Here is a 17,471-nt window from a genome sequence, read left to right on the forward strand (position 1 = left end):
AAGGACTATTCGCTTCGAATTCGCTTCGAACTAAAATACAGTAGAATCTCGATGATACGAATCTCGCGGGACCGCGAAAAATATTCGTATCATCCGAAATTCGTATGAACCAACACAGACCAAAAAATTGAGCGCTGAAAAAAGTTTTCGTTTATTTCTTTTCTTACTTTAGCATGAACAAATCCGTGATTTTTTCTGCTTTTTTTTAAACCCCCACGTCACAAAGCAGTCCTTTCTGGAGCGCGTAACGCTTCGCCTAGCTTCGCGCTTGTCTCCTCACTCCCGGTGTCCAAGCTCGCTACACGCCGCAACAGTCAAGCGTGAACCGCATATGGGGCGTTTTTGCACGCGATTCGCACGCCTCGGCTTTGCGCGCGCTGTATTTTCACGGCCGCATTGACGATTTCGCGCCCGCGGTACCTCCTACCTCGGTCAGAAAAAGACGCTGACGACTTGCGAAGCGCTCGAGACAGCCCGCTCGCTCCGCCCGAAATGTTTAGGCTTAGCACTCCGGCAGATATTTTATGGGCGCTGTCACTAGCGGCGCGGATGGTGTTTTATAGTACCGTTTTCGCCAACGTTATCAGCTCCTTTACTGCACAAGAAACTTTGTGTCTGCCTTGAGCGGCATTTTAAAGAGCGGCTAGAAGCAGTCGCTCAAGCGGCCGTGCCACTTCGCGGCCGAAGCCGCCGCCATGTTGCCGCCGCCCGCCGGCCGTGGCGCGCGCAGCGTGCGAGAGGTTTCGCGGCGCGCATGGGGCGTGCGGGGCGCGTTTTCGCGAGCAGAAAACAACAGCCCGGCCGTTTCTGGAGAAAGGAGAGTCACAAATGGGGAGAGAGAGCCGTCACTTGCTTGTTCGGCAGTCGGGAGCCTCGCCGGCTCGTTCGTATCATCCGCCGGGCCGCGCAGGTCCGTACGTAACAGCCGAAATTTTTCCCATTGCAAACAATGCAATTTTGCCGGGACTTTTCAGAAATTCGTATCATCCCGAAATTCGTATCACCCAGAATCGTATCATCGAGATTCTACTGTATTACTATTCACACAAGCCTGCAGGTAAGCCACCGCTCTTTCCCTTTCCGAACAAGTGAGTCGCGCAAAGTCGAAGATTTCCACCACCAGTACGCTGTGCTGATAAGCAGCTGAACACAAGGTGGGGTAAAAAAAAAAAAAATCCTGCTGGCGTTCTTATTACGTTCCGCGGCATCTGTTCATAGACGCTAAAAATGCCGCCACGATCCTCCAAAACACAAACACAACGGAAGTTAAAGCCGTGTTCGCTGTTTGTAAAACCGCGCTTGCAATGTGTAGGACCCTGTAGCAGCGGCTGATGTGAAAAAAAAAAAAAACGGTATAAAGACCAGGCCTTTGCTTTTAAGTGCCGTGCGTGTGAGTGGTGATAAATAAAGGATGACTTGCGAGGTAGGTTGCTATGTGGTTGGATTCGCGCATGTTTTAGTTATAGTGCGGTACTGCTTATAGTGCGGATTTTTGCGGCTCCCGCGGCATACGTTGTAAGCGGTCTACATTGTAGTGCCAAGTGAACCTGGTGAGAGACTTTTAGTTACTTAACGAGATTCCAGGCTCTGTGCTGTGGGGGATGGATGCAATCATAGCAGTGAGTTATGAACAGCCCCCATCAGTCGGTGCTTCTCTTCTCAACCAGCACTACGAGCAAGATGCGGACGGGCTGTGCACCCGGCTGTCCCGCTCGGTGCCCAAGCAGGACGGCGAGCTGGCTATTGACCACCGGGCCTTTGAGATGGCCGGCTGGGCCATCAAGAAGAACGACCTGCAGGTCATCGAGAACATCGGCAAGGGAGAGTTTGGAGGTGAGCAGGAGGCAGGGGCAGCAAACTATTTTTCATGCCTGCATGGCCACGAGTTTGTGACTGGAAAGACTTGCAAGATCATGAGGGGTGGCTGTGGGTGCTGAGATATTGTCAAGCTAATTGCAAATTCACCCTCTTTTATGGTCTTAAAAAAATATATTTCCCTTTTTTTAAAAGACAGCACTCACCATGCTTAGGTATGTTCTTTTGGTCCACCGCTGTTTACAGGGGGTGTTGTAGCAAGAGGCAGGAGGACAGTTTTATCATGGCTGGCACAAATTTTTATCATGAAAAAAGAGATGACTGAAGCCAGCAGTGTCAGCATGTGCTTGTGCTTGGAGAACTAACGTGGGGTAGTGGCACCTGCTACTGTTCCGAGAACATTTGACAACAGTATAAATTGCAGCGACGAAGTATGTCAATGGCTGAGTGGGTGTTCAGGTTTTTTTATTGTTTGTTTGTTTTTTATGTCAAATTTAGTGTTGGTAACAGGGAGCTCAATTTCCTGCAGATGTCCTGCTGGCCAACTACAAGGGCCAAAAAGTAGCTGTGAAGAAGATCAAGGAGTCCGGAAAGAATATGCTCATCGCAGAAGCTTCACTGATGACGTGAGTGAAGAATGCCGCTGATGCTGGATCTGTCTTGGCTGTGACGCCCTCCCTGAATACTGTGTCTAGTTTTATGTGCCATTTTTAGGGATTTGAGAATGTTTGGTCTTTGTGAATGCTGGATCAAATACCGTATTTACTCAAATCTAGGCCAACCTCGATTCTAGGCCGATCCCCGAAATTCGGAAGGTCAGAAAATAAAAAAATGTGTACCTTGATGTAAGCCGAATAAAAAAAGGCATCGGACTGGGGCTAGAACATGCACATTATTACGGTTGCGGCGCTCGTCGTAGCATGTTCAATGCTCAGTTGTCGTTGTTGTCGTCATCTTCATCGACATCGCTGTCCTCTTCCCACAGCGCACTGTCCTCACTTCCGTCCAGCGCGTTCGAGATGCTGCGCTTACGTTTGCAATTAGCTCGGCTGGAATTTCGTCCCATGCTGTGGCGACCCACTTTGTAAACTTGGCTGAGTGAAGCGCGCTTGATTCACCCAGTCGGTGTAAGTTAGTGGTCTTGCATCATCAGCCGGTCGTTGTAATGCTTCTGCATCCTGTCCTCCGAAAGGACGAACTTAACGTCATCTGCCAAATGGCCGTGGTAGGAGTCGAGAAACAGGAGTAACTCCTAAACTCTTTCCTTACTGCGCTTATTTAAAATAATTTAATTTGAACGATACCTTGGGAGCCCCTTTTCATAGCGTTCCAGGCGTTTCTAGAACAAGTAAAGATATTTGGGGTTAGCTCAGAAAATGCCCTTTCAAAATCAGTTTTGTTTTCATGTGAGCTTTGACACCCGTTTGCATCACCTGGGTGTGGAAAAGGGGCATGGTCGTTGCACGTCACAGATAGCACAGAAAAATGTGTGCCGCTCATAATTACTCTGCATCAGCATTTGGTTTTTGTTATCAGGGCATGAATGGTGAACCAGAAGATCATTTTCAATTGTCAGGTTTGCACTCTGACTGTAATAATCCCTGAAATCGGCTGATATCAAGCAGTGCCTGTTTGCAAAGTTATCTTATGATTCTAGGCAGTTTTATTGCCTTTGTGCACGTTGTTCTGGGTCTACTTACCACAGTTGTTCTCTTTACCACAGGACCATTTGCAAACAGCTTACAACAGTTTTGGTTTCGTTTCTGCATCACGAAATTCATATTTGGTGCTACTACGCAGTTACCCTACTTTAAGCCTATCCGCCATGTTGCCTTTAATGCCTGCTACTGATTCCCGAAGGAAAGCACGCCGCTCGTGAATTCACCCCACCCTTACCCAATTTCTGTGATAAGAACTTCTGATGCAAGTCAAAAGATAACACCCAGTTGCCAGATATCAGTTCCGACAAGGAGAGTGCTTCAAACCGGCCTTGCACACCGCCATCTTTTGCGGCGTGCACTGCGTCACTGCGATATGTTCAGGCATGTGCGCCTGATAGGAGGACTAATAACCCTAATAATAATTGGTCTCTTATTTGCCTGCTCAGGGCGGTTCTGAGCAGGACCAAGCAGCTCCGTATTTTTTTAATTTGCCTATTGAATTTCTGTGGCTGGAGCAATTTTGGGCTGCTCCAGAACTGCTCAAAGCTGCTCTGGACAGGCAAATAAAGGAGACCGAATAATTTTCTCCCCCAAAGTTGGCACAGAGTTGATTTTTTAAGCTCCTAAGGCAACATATTCAATGTCGTGAACTGCTCCAAATAAAGGCTATTCTGCTCCAAAATTGAAATTTTGCTGCGACAAAAACTGCTCCCAAGTCTGCTTCGGCTGTCTCGCCCCTGATTATCTACTATTATTGTTCGACTGGATGGTTCCTCCTCTGGCTCTCACTTGGCCAACTTTGCCAAGGTTGTTACAATCGAGAGGGGGGATTGGCCGCTGTGCGCAGGTCCCTCCGCCACCCGAACCTGGTGCAGCTGCTGGGGCTGGTGATCGAGGAGAGCTCCCTGCAGATTGTCACCGAGTACATGGCCAAGGGCTCCCTGGTGGACTACCTGCGCTCCAGGGGACGGCTACACGTCACCCGCCAGGACCAGATCAACTTTGCCACGTCAGTGTGCCCTCTCTGCTCTGGGGGCCCTGTTTCTTGGGCCCCTTTGTCGCCGCTCCAACGATGGAGTGTGTGTGTGCAACCTTTGCCACGGGGGTCGTAACCTTTTCCTCCTGTGCGTGCAGGGACACCTGCGCTGGCATGGCGTACCTCGAGTCCAAGCATGTGGTGCATCGAGACCTGGCGGCACGGAACGTGCTCATCTCAGATGACTGCATGGCCAAGGTCTGTGTGGGGACCAGGCATTGGCTGGTCACATCTGAACCTTGGACAATTTGGTATATGTGGGGGCTGGCATTATGGCAGTGACAGGGTGTGTCTGGTGAAACCAGTGGCCAGTGAAAGGCCTGAAAGCTTTAGCGCTCTGGCAGAAGATGTACTGTGCAGCTCAATGTACTCGTTTGGCCATAGTAGTATGTGTTCAAGAGGCGTGATGACTAATGAATTGTGAAAATGGTTCACTTCTTTGCGAATTGTGTGGCTGACAAGAGAATGAAAGCGTCGATTGTAGGTACAGTATGCTGGGAAGCATTGGTTAAGTAAGCTTGAAATAGATTTTTTTGCCATGCCACCAACCTTGCTCGAGAAGGGTTCGGCTCTTATTAAAGCAATTTTTTAATTGTTATTTTTATTATTATTATTTTCACTTTACTTGTCTCTTAAAGACAATGAGGTTTAGTGGTGTCTATTGTCAATCTGTGCTGACACAAAATGTTTTTCTCTCTGAATCTCTCACACTTTTGAAATTTGATGCTGGAGCACAGTATGCGCAGTATTGGTCGTCAATTATGCTTTCTGCAGTGGAGCCTTATTGATATGTTTTTGGTTGTGGCATTTTCTTCGCAGTTACATTGGAGCTCAGTCACTGATTTCTGAGAGCGAACGAGGAACGTTTGGATATTTTCCCCCAGATGTTACGTTTTCATTTCACAGCTATTTGAAAAATGCATCAATCAATGTGTATTTCACATAGTGTGACAAATTCCTAGAAATTTATTTCATGTAGTGTGACAACTTCAGAAGTGGTAATTTTCTTCGTTTTATTTAGTACTGTATAATTTCTGTACTTATTTTAGAAGTGTTTTATGCTGTTCACATCACCATAATACCATAAAAATCACTGTAAACCACTTCGCTTTTTGCGGTCTGTTCAAGACACACGGAACCAAAACTTATCAGAGTGCATTTTTGGGAGTGCGCCAACCAAAAGAAAGATAAAACTTAAACTTGAGGCCCTTTAACACATATCTCTTTCTCTTTCATTGGGGAATGTCACTTAGTAGTTCTGAAAAAGATTGATTTCAAGGTGGTTATATGTTTTTGCACCTGTCTTTAGCATCTAGCATCGCAAGTTCTTTCTTTCTTGTTTGGTGTTTATCACGTCTAATATCCTGACTAATTTGAAATGCAGGTCTCGGACTTCGGCTTGGCGCGAGACGAGAGCGACAACCTAGAAGGCGGCAAATTCCCAATCAAGTGGACGGCCCCTGAAGCACTCAGGTGCAATGTAAGTGACCAGAGCATGACCATAACCTTTTGAGCGTCGAGTTTTGTCTTGGTAACTAATGGGTGGTTGGAAAATGGCATGCACTGCAGGACTAAAGGCACTGCAGGAGTAGGGCTGTTGACAGAAAAGAAAGGAGATATTAACTCTTTCGTTACCGCGGTAAAATTGACTGATTTTTAGTGGCCCAAGAAAACATTTTTTTTTCTGATAAAAAAATTGGTTAGGTACTAACTACAGGAACACAAAATGCAGATTATTTAATGGCCTTTCCTATAACTCCAGTTTTTAAATGTTTTTATACATCATAGTTGCGAAAAAAAAAATAAAAATAAAAATTTGTTAAAATGTCGAAAAAAATGATAAAAAGGAGTTGTATATAACAAACCACCGGTAGTAGAAAAAAATTAGAATATACATTTTGTAGGGAAATATTTCAAAAACACGCCCTAGAAAACATGTTGACGTGCGCAGAACAGTTGTTCAGATATAAAAAAAAAATGTTAGCACGCGCGGTGCTCGTGTCATGCGGTGAAGCCCAACCTCCAATTCAAACTGCAATTTCGGGTGGTTCCATGGAAGAAGTCTGGCAGTTTTACATTATCGGAGGCACCAATTTGCCCCCACATAAAGTAAAAACATCTTATCAATGACTGACTTTGCATTTACAGGCAGCACAATATTTGAAACAAGAACGCGATGCGGAAAAATATGCATGGAGTTGAAAACGGAACTCCGTGATTGATGCTTGTTAACGTTCACGGTCAGTTATCTCTCAAAACATAAAGTTGAGCTTTATTATCATCTTCTGACTCGCAATTGTAGCCTTGCTTGCAGGAATGAGGTGCGATGTGCTAGAATCGTGCCCTGCAAACTTTGGCCGAGTAGCTGTTCCGCGATAAAAAAGATCAGCGCATTGAGCCTCCTCCATTGCAGCGCCACCTAACATTTTGAAATGAAAGAGTACAAAAACTTATCGGAGACTCCGTCCGAATATACAGTTCAACTAACCAGCAACACTAGACCTTCGGAGATACCCTCGTATGGAAACGAAACTGGAAGGCGAACAGCTGGCAGTGTGTAAGGTTGGTTTGAAGCGCTGTCCTCGTCGGAACATATATCTGGCGACTGGGTGTGATCTTTTGACTTGCATCTGAAGTTCTTATCGCAGAAATTGGGTTAGGGTTCAGTGAAATCAGGAGCAGCATGCTTTGTTCAAGGATCAGTCGCGGACGGTCAAGGCGCGAGGCAGCCTTGAAGTTGAGTAACTGTGTAGTAGCGCTAAAAATGAATTTCGCGATGCAGAAACGAAACTGATAGTGTAAACTGTTCGCGAATGGTCCTGGGGTAAGTATAACTACCACACAACTTAAGACAACGTGTGCAAAGGCAATAAAACTGCCTAAAATCGTAAAGTAGCTTTGCAAGCAGGCACTGCTTGACATTTTCAGACGATTTCTGGAATTATTACTGTCAGAGTGCAAATCTGACGATTGAAAATCGTTTGCTGGTTCATCATTCGTGCCCTGATAACAAAAAACAAACGCTGATGCAGAATAATTACGAGTGGCACACATTCTTCGTTGGTAGCAGTGACGTGGGATGACCACGCCCCTTTTCCATGCTCAGGTGATTCAAAACGCGTGTCAAAATTCACGTTTTTGTTGCAAAAATGAAAACAAAACTGATTTTGAAAGGCAATTTTCTGATCTCACTCCAAACAGCTTTACTTGTTCGAGCAACGCCTGAAACGCTATGAAAAGGTGCTCCGAAAGTATCGTTCAGATTGGACGATTTTGAATAGGCGCAGTAACGGAAGAGTTAAAAGAAGAGAAAAAGGGAAAAAGGAAGAAAAAGGAGGCCGCCTGTGTGTGTGTGACCTTGAGTGTGTCCCGTGAAAAGTCTAGATGGTATCACATAGTGATTCCATCATCACCGTCATCAACAGCCTACATAGGCCCACTGCAGGGCAAAGGCCTCTCCCTTTGACTAACTTCCTGATTTCATCCCTCCATTGTCGGGTTATTGGCCTTCCCCTTCTTGTAGACCCATCTCTTGGTGTCCACTCTGTTACCCTAATTGTCTGCCCCTAATTGTCTTCCTGTTGTCGGTTCTTCTCACTACATGGCCAGCCCAAGTCCATTCCTTTTCTGTACTTGCACTATGATATCTTCTATTTGAGTTTGTTCCCTGATCCAGGATGCTCGTTTCCTGTCTCTGTTGCTCCTATCGTTGTTCGTTCCATGGCCCATTGAGCCGGTCTAAGTTTGCTTTCCATGTGTTTATTAAGGCACCAAGTTTCAGCTCTGTATGTCATCACTCGTAGTATGCTCTGACTGTGAAATTTTTTTTTTTTTTTTTTGAGTGATAAAGGTAGCTTACTTTTCATTATTTGGGAGTGCTTGCCGAGTGCTTCCCAGCCCATACGTGTTCTGCGCTGGATTTGTCTCTAGTAGTTGGAGTCAGTACTGGCCATGTGTCCAAAGTAGTTGTATTCTTTTGCTTCTCCTAGCGTTTCATTTTCTAAGTTGAAGGGGGCGCTTCCGGCGTGCATATTCCTCATTACCTTAGATTTATTCATATTTATTTTTAGCCCCACGGCTTTGCTTTCTGATTGTAGTTCTTCAAGCATTTTGTGCAGGTGTTGTGCAGTCTCACTCGGCAAGACCATGTCGTCTGCAAACCTCAAATGACTCGCGTATTCCCCGTTTATCCTCAGTCCTGTTCTTTCCCATTCAAGTTTTCTAAATACCCCCTCCACATGTGGCTGTGAACAGTCTTGGCGAGATGGTATCCCCTGTCTTACTCCCTTTTAGATTGGAAATTTATTGCTTTGCTTGTGAAGCGTTAACCTGCCCGTACATCCCTTATATATGTCGTCTAGAAATTTTATGCAGGTCTCTTCTATTCCCTGGACTTTTAATGCTTTTACCATGGCTGCAATGTGTGCTGAGTCAAACGCTTTCTCATAGTCTACAAAGGCCATGTAAAGGGGTTTAGTGTGTCCTGTGTTTTTTTTTTTTTTTTTTCACTTGGTTGAGTCCTATATTGTTTCAGCAACACCAGTGTTGTGAAGGTAGTCAAATATTGTGGCTAGCACTTTCCACTGGAACGAGGAGACGGCCACAGTCCAAGGGGTGCTTTTAAATTTGCTTCAGGGCAGCAGGTTGTAGCATCTGCTTAAAAGCAGTCATACGATAGCAATGAAAGGGAGCTCACTGTTGAAAATTTTGCCTTGCAGTTATTCGCTGTTCATTCACCATCTAAGCCTGCAAAGAGCCTAGCAAGCAGCAGCATGGAAAAGGGGCAAATCGGCAATTCAAAGCAGGAAGCGAGTGTTTCATAATGGCAGTCAGTACAACAGGATTAAGAGGGCCTGGAGGAGCTGCTTAAAAGCGACTTACTCAGGCACTGTAGGTGGGTAGTACACAATCCCTCGCAACATTCCGTGGTGTGGCAGGGCTTCCAGAGAATAATTGGCCTGCCTCTGTTAATAAGGTAAAGGTGCACTTGGCTCCCTTGTGAGCTCAGATGATTAGGTGACGATGTGTGGTGTCCTCAAGCCTACGGCAAGTGCTCCTTCAACTGCAAGGTTCGGGTATGGGACGGGGAGGTTTTATCGGCAGTTTTGTGCCAGTATTAAGCACGCTGAACATTACCTAGTTTTGCCTAGTGTCTGCACGTATAGCTTGTATTCACTGGCAAGGCACGCGTGCAGGCAACCATGTGAGCGCGCTGTCACTGGTTACCGCGGGCTCCGCGGGATGGCGGTACTTGTCCGTGCTAAGCGCATGATATGGCTTGGACATTCCAAGCTCTAGCCCGCTGAACGCAAAGTAATGCCTCGACTCCAATGTGAGTGCGATTAACAACAACTCTGTTGACACCACTGTTGAGAATCTGGTTGAAACGGAGCAGACGACGCACGCTGGTGTTATTTTTTTCTTCGGCGTGCGGCCGCAGTGGCACAAGCCGCGCCATGTCCATGTCCATTTCGGTGTTGCCAAGCGAAGAAATTGACAGCTAAACTTTTCAATGAATACCGCCTATTGTGTTGTGATTGCCGTTTCCACTTTTTGTGCACAAGTGTTTGCACACTGAGTTACATTATGCCTGCATTTCCCTTAACCTTCCTTTTTGTAAGTTTTAGTGGCCAATCTTCATCAGTAATGAGATTTACATAACACTCGCAACTCATCGACGAGGCAAAACTTGAGTAGAATTGATTTCCAGAGGGTTATTGCACGTTGTGATATGCTACACATGCATGGTTTCAAAACCACAGCATTCTTATGACTTTCCAAACGGTATAAGTGTTGCTTCATGTGTAGCACGAATGATATCCTCACTATTGCTGCTGTTTCTTGGCTGCCGTATAAAAGCCACTCTTGTTGACCGAAGTTTTTAATTACGATCCTTCTTTTCCGTTCTTGGTGTGCAGAAATTCTCCAACAAGTCGGACATGTGGAGCTTTGGCATCCTGCTGTGGGAGATATACTCCTTTGGACGAGTGCCCTACCCAAGAATTGTGAGTGCGCTTCTTCCGTGACACTTCTTTTTTTACAGCATGCCTCATACATAGGCCGGTAACAAGCAGAAAGTGTTGGGTGTTGAAAAAAATATGTCCGGATTTTTTTTTACACATAGATCTTGTGATGGCCTCTGAACTAGCCTTGTAGAACAAACACAGTGACAGTGTCTTGCTCTGAAGCAGCAATCCTAATAGTGGTAGCAAAAAATAATTCTTTGGGACATTCGCTATTCACCACAATGCGCAGTAGCTGCATCAGGAAAAGAAAAAAAAAAAGGTGGCTTTTGTTGATTCAGTAGTCTATTATCTAAGCAGGCTGCTGTCCTGTTTCTCATGCACTCAAAAAGAATGCTTTTGTATGAACACTTCAGGGCAGATGCATTATAGTCCACTTATAAATAACAGGGTTCGCACAGGTCCTTGAAAACCTTGAAAACCCTTGAATTTAGAAGTGTCAATTTCAAGGCCTGGAAAGTCCTGGAATTTTTAAATGGTCCTTGAAAACCCTTGATTTTTTTGGAGAGAACCAATGGCCCTATCTTTTCACAAGAATTTAAAGTGTTTGTCGTGAATTTTAGGTGTTAAAAATGTAAAGAAACATTGTAACAATCAAGTTTCAGTGTATTGCGTGAAATTACGAGTTTGGTGGATTCTCATTATTATGAGGCAACATTGGGAGCAGCACTCCTAAATAAAATCCATCTCACGATACAATCCAGTGAAACCCGGGTTCTGTTCCCTATCTTGCATGTTCCATCTAGTCTGTGGACGGCCGCTCATTGCGTGTTTGCTGTGCCTCATACGCTCCATCTGCGTTTGCTTTTACGTGCAAATGGTGGATGTGTACATAGTTCATCCTGCCTTGCAGCAACACTTGCTGAGTTAATTTCAGCTGATACTCTTGCTGACAAAGCAGGAGATGCAGGCAACATTAATGAATGAAGTTTTGAAATCAAAAAGCCTCAGCAAAACACCAAGAAAAAACAAGAACCTCTAAATACTAACTCTTAAATAAAAAATAAAGCTGGGGGAGCATTCAAGAACCCGTTAGTGCCTATCTAAATGTGCACTAATGTGCTTAGGTATTGGGCAATAACGAAATTTTGCATTGTGTTGAAAAAGTTACAAATAATCCCAGATAAAACATAAGATGGGGACCTTGAAAATGTGTTTTCTGGTCCTTGAAAGTCCTTGAAAACCCTTGAATTTTTGCTTTTGAAGCCCGTACGAACCCTGAATAAGAATGTCCAAGTTCCAAGGAAATTCCATCATTATAACCGATAATTGTTATAACAGAGCTCAAAACATTTTACAGTTGAGTCCCGCTACAACGAAATTGACGGTGCACGACAAAAAATTCGTTGAAGCGAAAATTTCGTTGATGTGAAATTCAAAAAAAAAAAAACAGCTCACCTGAACTTTTAGACCACAAAACATTTATTTCCAAAGCTCAGGCAGTGTAGCCTGCTTTGTTTTCCTTCCGAGGAACGCCATCACGCGGTTCTCACACTCCGTGAGCAGTAGCATGGCGACTTCGTCGTCATTCGCAGCCACGCAGTTCCTCACGACATCAAACGCATCGAGTACGCGCGCTGTGGCCGGTGGGAGGCGGCAGGTCCGGCACTTCGTCTTCATCTGAGTCCTCCTCGTCGCGGACACTCTTTATGATGTCCTCATCACTTAGTTCTTCGTGCGCGATCACATCAGCGTCAGCGCCGATGAAGTCGTCGAGCTCAACACCGCACGGCACATTTCCTGCATCCTGAAGGGCCGCCCAGGACGCAAGCGCCTCCGCCGGCGGACGCCCTGCTTCACTGCAGTCGGCAAGATCCTCAGGAAAGTCGGCGTCCGCGTCTCCGAGCTTAAGTCCAGCATGCTCGAAACAGTTGGCGACGATTTCTCGCCCGGTTGCAGCCCATGCGGCGGCCATCATCTCCAGCGCTATGTACAAGTTCAACTTGGCGTCGCGACCGTTGTCCAGGTAGACTAGGAGGCGCTGTATTACCCGCTGGTGGTAGGCGCACTTCAAGCTTCTTATGACCCTTTGGTCCAGGGGCTGTATCACAGAAGTGCAGTTAGGCGGGAAGAACTTCAGCTCCACATTTGTCAGCTGCGCATCTGGGATGTGATGAGCGGAGCAGTTGTCCAGCAACAGGCAAACACGGCGGCCCTGCCTCCCCATGTCACTGTCGAACGACGCCACCCAGTCTGAAAAAATGGCTCGCGTCATCCACGATCGGCTGTTGGCCACATATTTCACGGAAAGGCCCCGAGTGCCTTTAAGGGGGGACGCGGCTTTCAACTTCGGAAAAATGACCAAAACAGCGTTTTTTTGAAACCCACATATTCGGCTTCCTATTCTGTGCGTCTGCAAAGTTTTTACGCTGAAAAGCGTCACAAAGTGGCATAAAAAAATACTTTAGTCAGGCGCGCTGACAAACTATCAGTGCAAAAGGGCGAAAAAACGGCAATTTTCGGAACGCTCTATCTCCGCAACGGTGCCACTGGGCGCGGCCATTTTGATATGGTTAGATCGGCCGAGCGATCGTCTTTCCGGTTCCTCTCGTCTCTTTTATCTTCGTTCATTCACAAACGCACAAACGGCAGAAAAGAAACGACGCACAAACGAAGCTAGAAATAGATGCTGAAGCGCTATTGGTCCTCCGGTCGGGGCGCAGAACGACGACCCTCCTGATTGGATGTCGCGGGCGCAACGCAAGATGGCGGCCGCCTGAGCTGCGTAGCGAGCGGATTGAGTTCATTTTCGCCGCTTCGCTCGGCCGAGTTTCTGTTCAATCTGTGGTATTTAACACGGACGTTATCGCGATGGGAATGCCAGAGATAACGAGCCAGATTACGGGAAGTTGTGCGGCTCGAAAGGCGGAGGTCATCGAACGCTTCGTGGTGCGCGTGACTCTACCGTCGCCAGACCCCGGAGGGTGACGCGGTGTGCGCGCTTGCGATAGCGGTTCGTGAAGTGAACTTTTAGTCGGATTTGCGATGTTTACACGCTTAGTTATTGCTGTGTTTTGACTGTGGGCTCGCTAGCCTTGAGAAAGAAACGGTCGACGCGTCAAACGCTGCGGCGCGCACGGCATAGCCGACGCGCATTGGAGCATCACATGACTGGGCAACCGGTTACGATTGAACGCCAGTAGTTGTAATTAATGCCTGCGACGTTAGATTTAATCTTAAAAGCGACCTGACCAGCCATATCAGGTATAATCAAAGTTCGATATGTCGCGGTAAGCGTGCGCTGCGATGCCTGCGAGCCATATCGCCTTTCTTGCGCAATGTTTCCCGTGCACTTGTAATTTTCATGCAAACAGGTTTTAGTTAGTAATATAGGAATAAAAATATGCTCTCTGCGTTAAAAATGTACGTTACTGTGGCAGCATTTAACAGTGATTTTTTTAAGGAAATTATTGACACCATTGCTCAGGGTAGAGTGTACTAGTACACTCTACTCAGGGCATACTGGCTGTGCTGCGAGAAATATTGGATGACTTGAATGTCAAAAGTAGTAAAAAAATATGATCTTGCATTGAAGTTGGGAGTTATGCAGAATACTCTACCAAGCTTCAAAGTAGCTCATTTTCATCCTTGTGGTATGCAAACTTTTGGCAATGAACACCTGCCCGTATGAGTACTAAGTTGCTGTGCCAGGCAAGATAAAACATAAAAAAAGCCAAAATGGTTAAAATTGAAGTAAAAAAATGCTTAACTTGTTGCCATGGTGACAACACTGCAAAAGGAGGTTGTCCAGTGCGATACAGCCAACCAACTAACCTACTTTGCATTGAAAGCCCATTGAAACCCATCTCCCCTCCGTTTGGTTTGCAAAGGGGGGTATGTACTCTTCATGGAGGAGCTGAAAATGATGTTTTCTGGAAAGAGAAAGGCTGTAAAAGGCACTCCAATTTCAAGGCAAGGCCTTCCAGAAGCCCCATCTTCAAAAAGACATGAAAGGCTACAACTGTGACGACTTTTGATATGTGAAACCTATGTTGCAACTTCGGAAGCCGTTTTCTCAAAACAGTTTTTTTTGCCACCTGTGTCGCTTGTTCCAGGGATTTCTTCGTTACCGCTGGGTCTATTTTGATTCCGTTTCTTGCATTACATTCCTTGATGAACTGTTCAGGTCGTGACACTTTTGGTTTTCCAGATTTGTTTTTTGTGATTTTTTTATTCAAATAATCGTTCACAGTTGACATGCCTGTTGCACATAAGCCTCTAAAAAAATGAAAACTAAAAAACATTGTGTTGTAAAAAAAAATTCTAAAACTGTCACGACCTCGTCCATTCATTTGGGAATGCAAAGCACTTCGAACAAGTTTTCTATCGTGTTTTATAAGCCGCTCAAGCTCGGTACAAGCGGAACAGAAAGAAAATTTCATACATAAAAAAGTTTTCAAAATATTACTTTGAAATTTTTATGGTGATATCACAGAAGCATTTCCAGTTGCTGTGCCAATTTTCATCAAAATCCACAAAGAAATAAAAAAGTTGATTTTGAAAGCCACGTCCCCCCTTAAAGCAACGGGGCCTTGCACTTTTTCCGACAACTAGTGGCGGGCGCTTGTCGGACCCGTCCGCGTTGGCGCACAGCAGCACAGTCACGCGCTTTTTGCTGTGTTTGCCGCCGTGGCAACGCTGACCCTTCATGTCAAGGGTTTTACATGGCAGCATCTCATAAAAGAGACCCGTTTTGTCGGCGTTGTATATGTCGCACATGGCGTACTCTTCCAACAACGCCGGAACGTTCTCCGACACCCAGGCTGATGCGCTGCTCGTGTCTGCGGATGCCGATTCTCCGCTGAGCATCTTGCCTACAATATCGTGGCGGGTGTTGAACCGGCTCAGCCAGCCAGTGCTGGCTTTAAAGTCTTCTATGCCCAAAAGGCAAGCAAAATTCAGTGCCTTCTGCTGCACTGCGTGCCCACTGATACGGATTTTTTTCGCCCTCGTTTCTACAAACCACTTGTACACCGCCTTTTCGAGCTCTTCATGCGCCGACGGTGTCAACTTCTTCCGCTTGGCTGATGTTCCCGATGCAAGCGCTTTCTCGATCGTCTCTTTCGACTTCAGAATGGTGGAGAGCGAACTCGGAAAAATTCCAAACTTCTCCGCAACGTCACTTTTCTTCTGTCCACTTGCAACTTCTTGCATGGCGTGGCCATGTCGAAAAGCCCGCAACAACAGAAATGCGTCGCCGAAATCAAACACCGCCCCACGTGCACAGCATGAACTGCGCACTTGCACACAGTTAACCCTACAACGCCGGCCAAACAACGCAGAGATGCCGCATGGACTGACGGGATAACAGAGCCACAGCCAGACTGAGCCTCCGTTTCTGATTGCCCGCTGCTGAAAACTTTCAAGGCGGGTTTCAAGCCAACGGCAATCAGTCTCATCGGCGTCGCCATCGAGCAATGGCGGCCGCCATGCTCGATCATCAGTGGCAGTTTCTGCTGGTGCTGGCACGCGATTTTAACTCTGTTGACATAATTCAATGTGCGAAAATGTTCGAACTGGTGTTCCTTATACTAAACATTAATTTTTTAAGCCTGGAATGCGTCGTCAAATTTCGTTTAAGTGGAACGGCATTTGGAAAAGTGTTCGTTGTGGTGAGAATATTAATGCATTGAACCCTATGGGCCACTGACGGGGAATCGTAAATCCTTCGCTGAAGCGGAAATTTCGTTGAAGCGGCGTTCGTTGTGCCGGGGTTCGACTGTATTTGCATGCAAGCAAGGCCGTACTACTGCTTATCTGCTGAAAAGAAGCCATAGTCGGTCAGCTTTGTTTGCTGCACGCAAAGCTGGCGGACATCTTTTCCAAGAGCATCTACAAGGGCTTCACCTAGCTGAGCGAAAGGTCCTTGGTGGAAACGAAGTCTCTGAGGGACTGTATTATGCGTTGGGCCTCCTGCGAAGGCTGGTCAACCGCGTTGTCAAAGCCGTCACTGTCACCACTGTACGCAGCACGTATCCACGCAACGATCACCTCTTCAGTGAGGCATTCGGACGTTTCTAAAATGTCGACCTACAAGTCCCTTCCACAGAAAAACAGAAGCAATTAAAGAGGCACCCAGTCAAATTCAAAGCCGGCCGCATGTGACACAACAGTGGCGTGAGCTCGCAAGCGGACGTGGGGTTGATGCAAAAGCAACGGCGCTGGGAGGGGGGCATGGAGGGAAAGCTGCTCTCCTCCTCCCCTCGCTTCCTCGTAAGCGACGCACTCGACTCGCTTTCTGAGGGGTGGAAGGGGCCGCGCTCGCCGCATGCCGCCGGCCAAAGAGCCAGTGGCAGCTTGCATTTTCGGTGCAGACTGTAACCAGATACTATCATAACGATATATCTGGTATCATGGTGCTGGAGCATTGTAATAAGCGGTTTATCTTACCATAGAAAGCATACAAAAGTGGACAGTGCCTTAGTTGTTCATTGTTATACCCAGTATATTGTTATACACAGTGTCGTTACAAGTGGGCTCAACTTTAATAAGGTGGCCGATGTGTCTCTTGTACTATGCTCCTATCCATGCTGACTATGCTCTTATCCCGATGCGAACACTACGGGAAACACCCTTTGTTAATTCCCCCCCTCCCCCCTTCCCCGGCCGGATACACTAGTAGGAAGGCGACGCTGAAAGGCACGCCACCTCTGATGCCAATGCGCACGCCGACAGCTGGCATAAAATCGCTGCTTTGAAATGAACTCGGTAGAGTGGTGCCGTTTGAGCGAGTTCTTTTACAGTCATGTGCTATATTGGCTGGTCACGTGATTGCGCCCCTCGTGCACAGCCCCTGGCAGACGTGGTGCGCCACGTGAGCAAGGGCTACCGCATGGAGTCACCTGAGGGCTGCCCCAGTGACGTATACGAGCTGATGCGGGCCGCCTGGCAGGAGGAGCCACAGGAGAGGCCCACCTTCGCACAGGTCGGCAGCCA

The 17,471-nt window shown here is 46.6% G+C and overlaps 1 protein-coding gene across 2 annotated transcripts in view; it reads left to right on the top strand.

Annotated features, from left to right (window-relative positions):
• LOC144145249 (tyrosine-protein kinase CSK-like) overlaps positions 1 to 17,471 on the top strand; it is a 37,213-nt gene that overhangs the window by 14,558 nt on the left and 5,184 nt on the right. For both annotated transcript variants that reach the window (XM_077676785.1, XM_077676786.1), the window contains exons 6-12: positions 1,668 to 1,833; positions 2,345 to 2,441; positions 4,324 to 4,485; positions 4,611 to 4,710; positions 5,897 to 5,992; positions 10,431 to 10,517; positions 17,326 to 17,460. In XM_077676785.1, the coding sequence (XP_077532911.1) occupies positions 1,668 to 1,833; positions 2,345 to 2,441; positions 4,324 to 4,485; positions 4,611 to 4,710; positions 5,897 to 5,992; positions 10,431 to 10,517; positions 17,326 to 17,460 (843 nt within the window). The remainder of the gene's footprint in view (positions 1 to 1,667; positions 1,834 to 2,344; positions 2,442 to 4,323; positions 4,486 to 4,610; positions 4,711 to 5,896; positions 5,993 to 10,430; positions 10,518 to 17,325; positions 17,461 to 17,471) is intronic.

Source organism: Haemaphysalis longicornis, unplaced genomic scaffold (assembly GCF_048455015.1).
Source record: "Haemaphysalis longicornis isolate Haplotype H1 unplaced genomic scaffold, Haemaphysalis longicornis Haplotype H1 scaffold_7, whole genome shotgun sequence".
NCBI lineage: Eukaryota > Metazoa > Arthropoda > Arachnida > Ixodida > Ixodidae > Haemaphysalis > Haemaphysalis longicornis.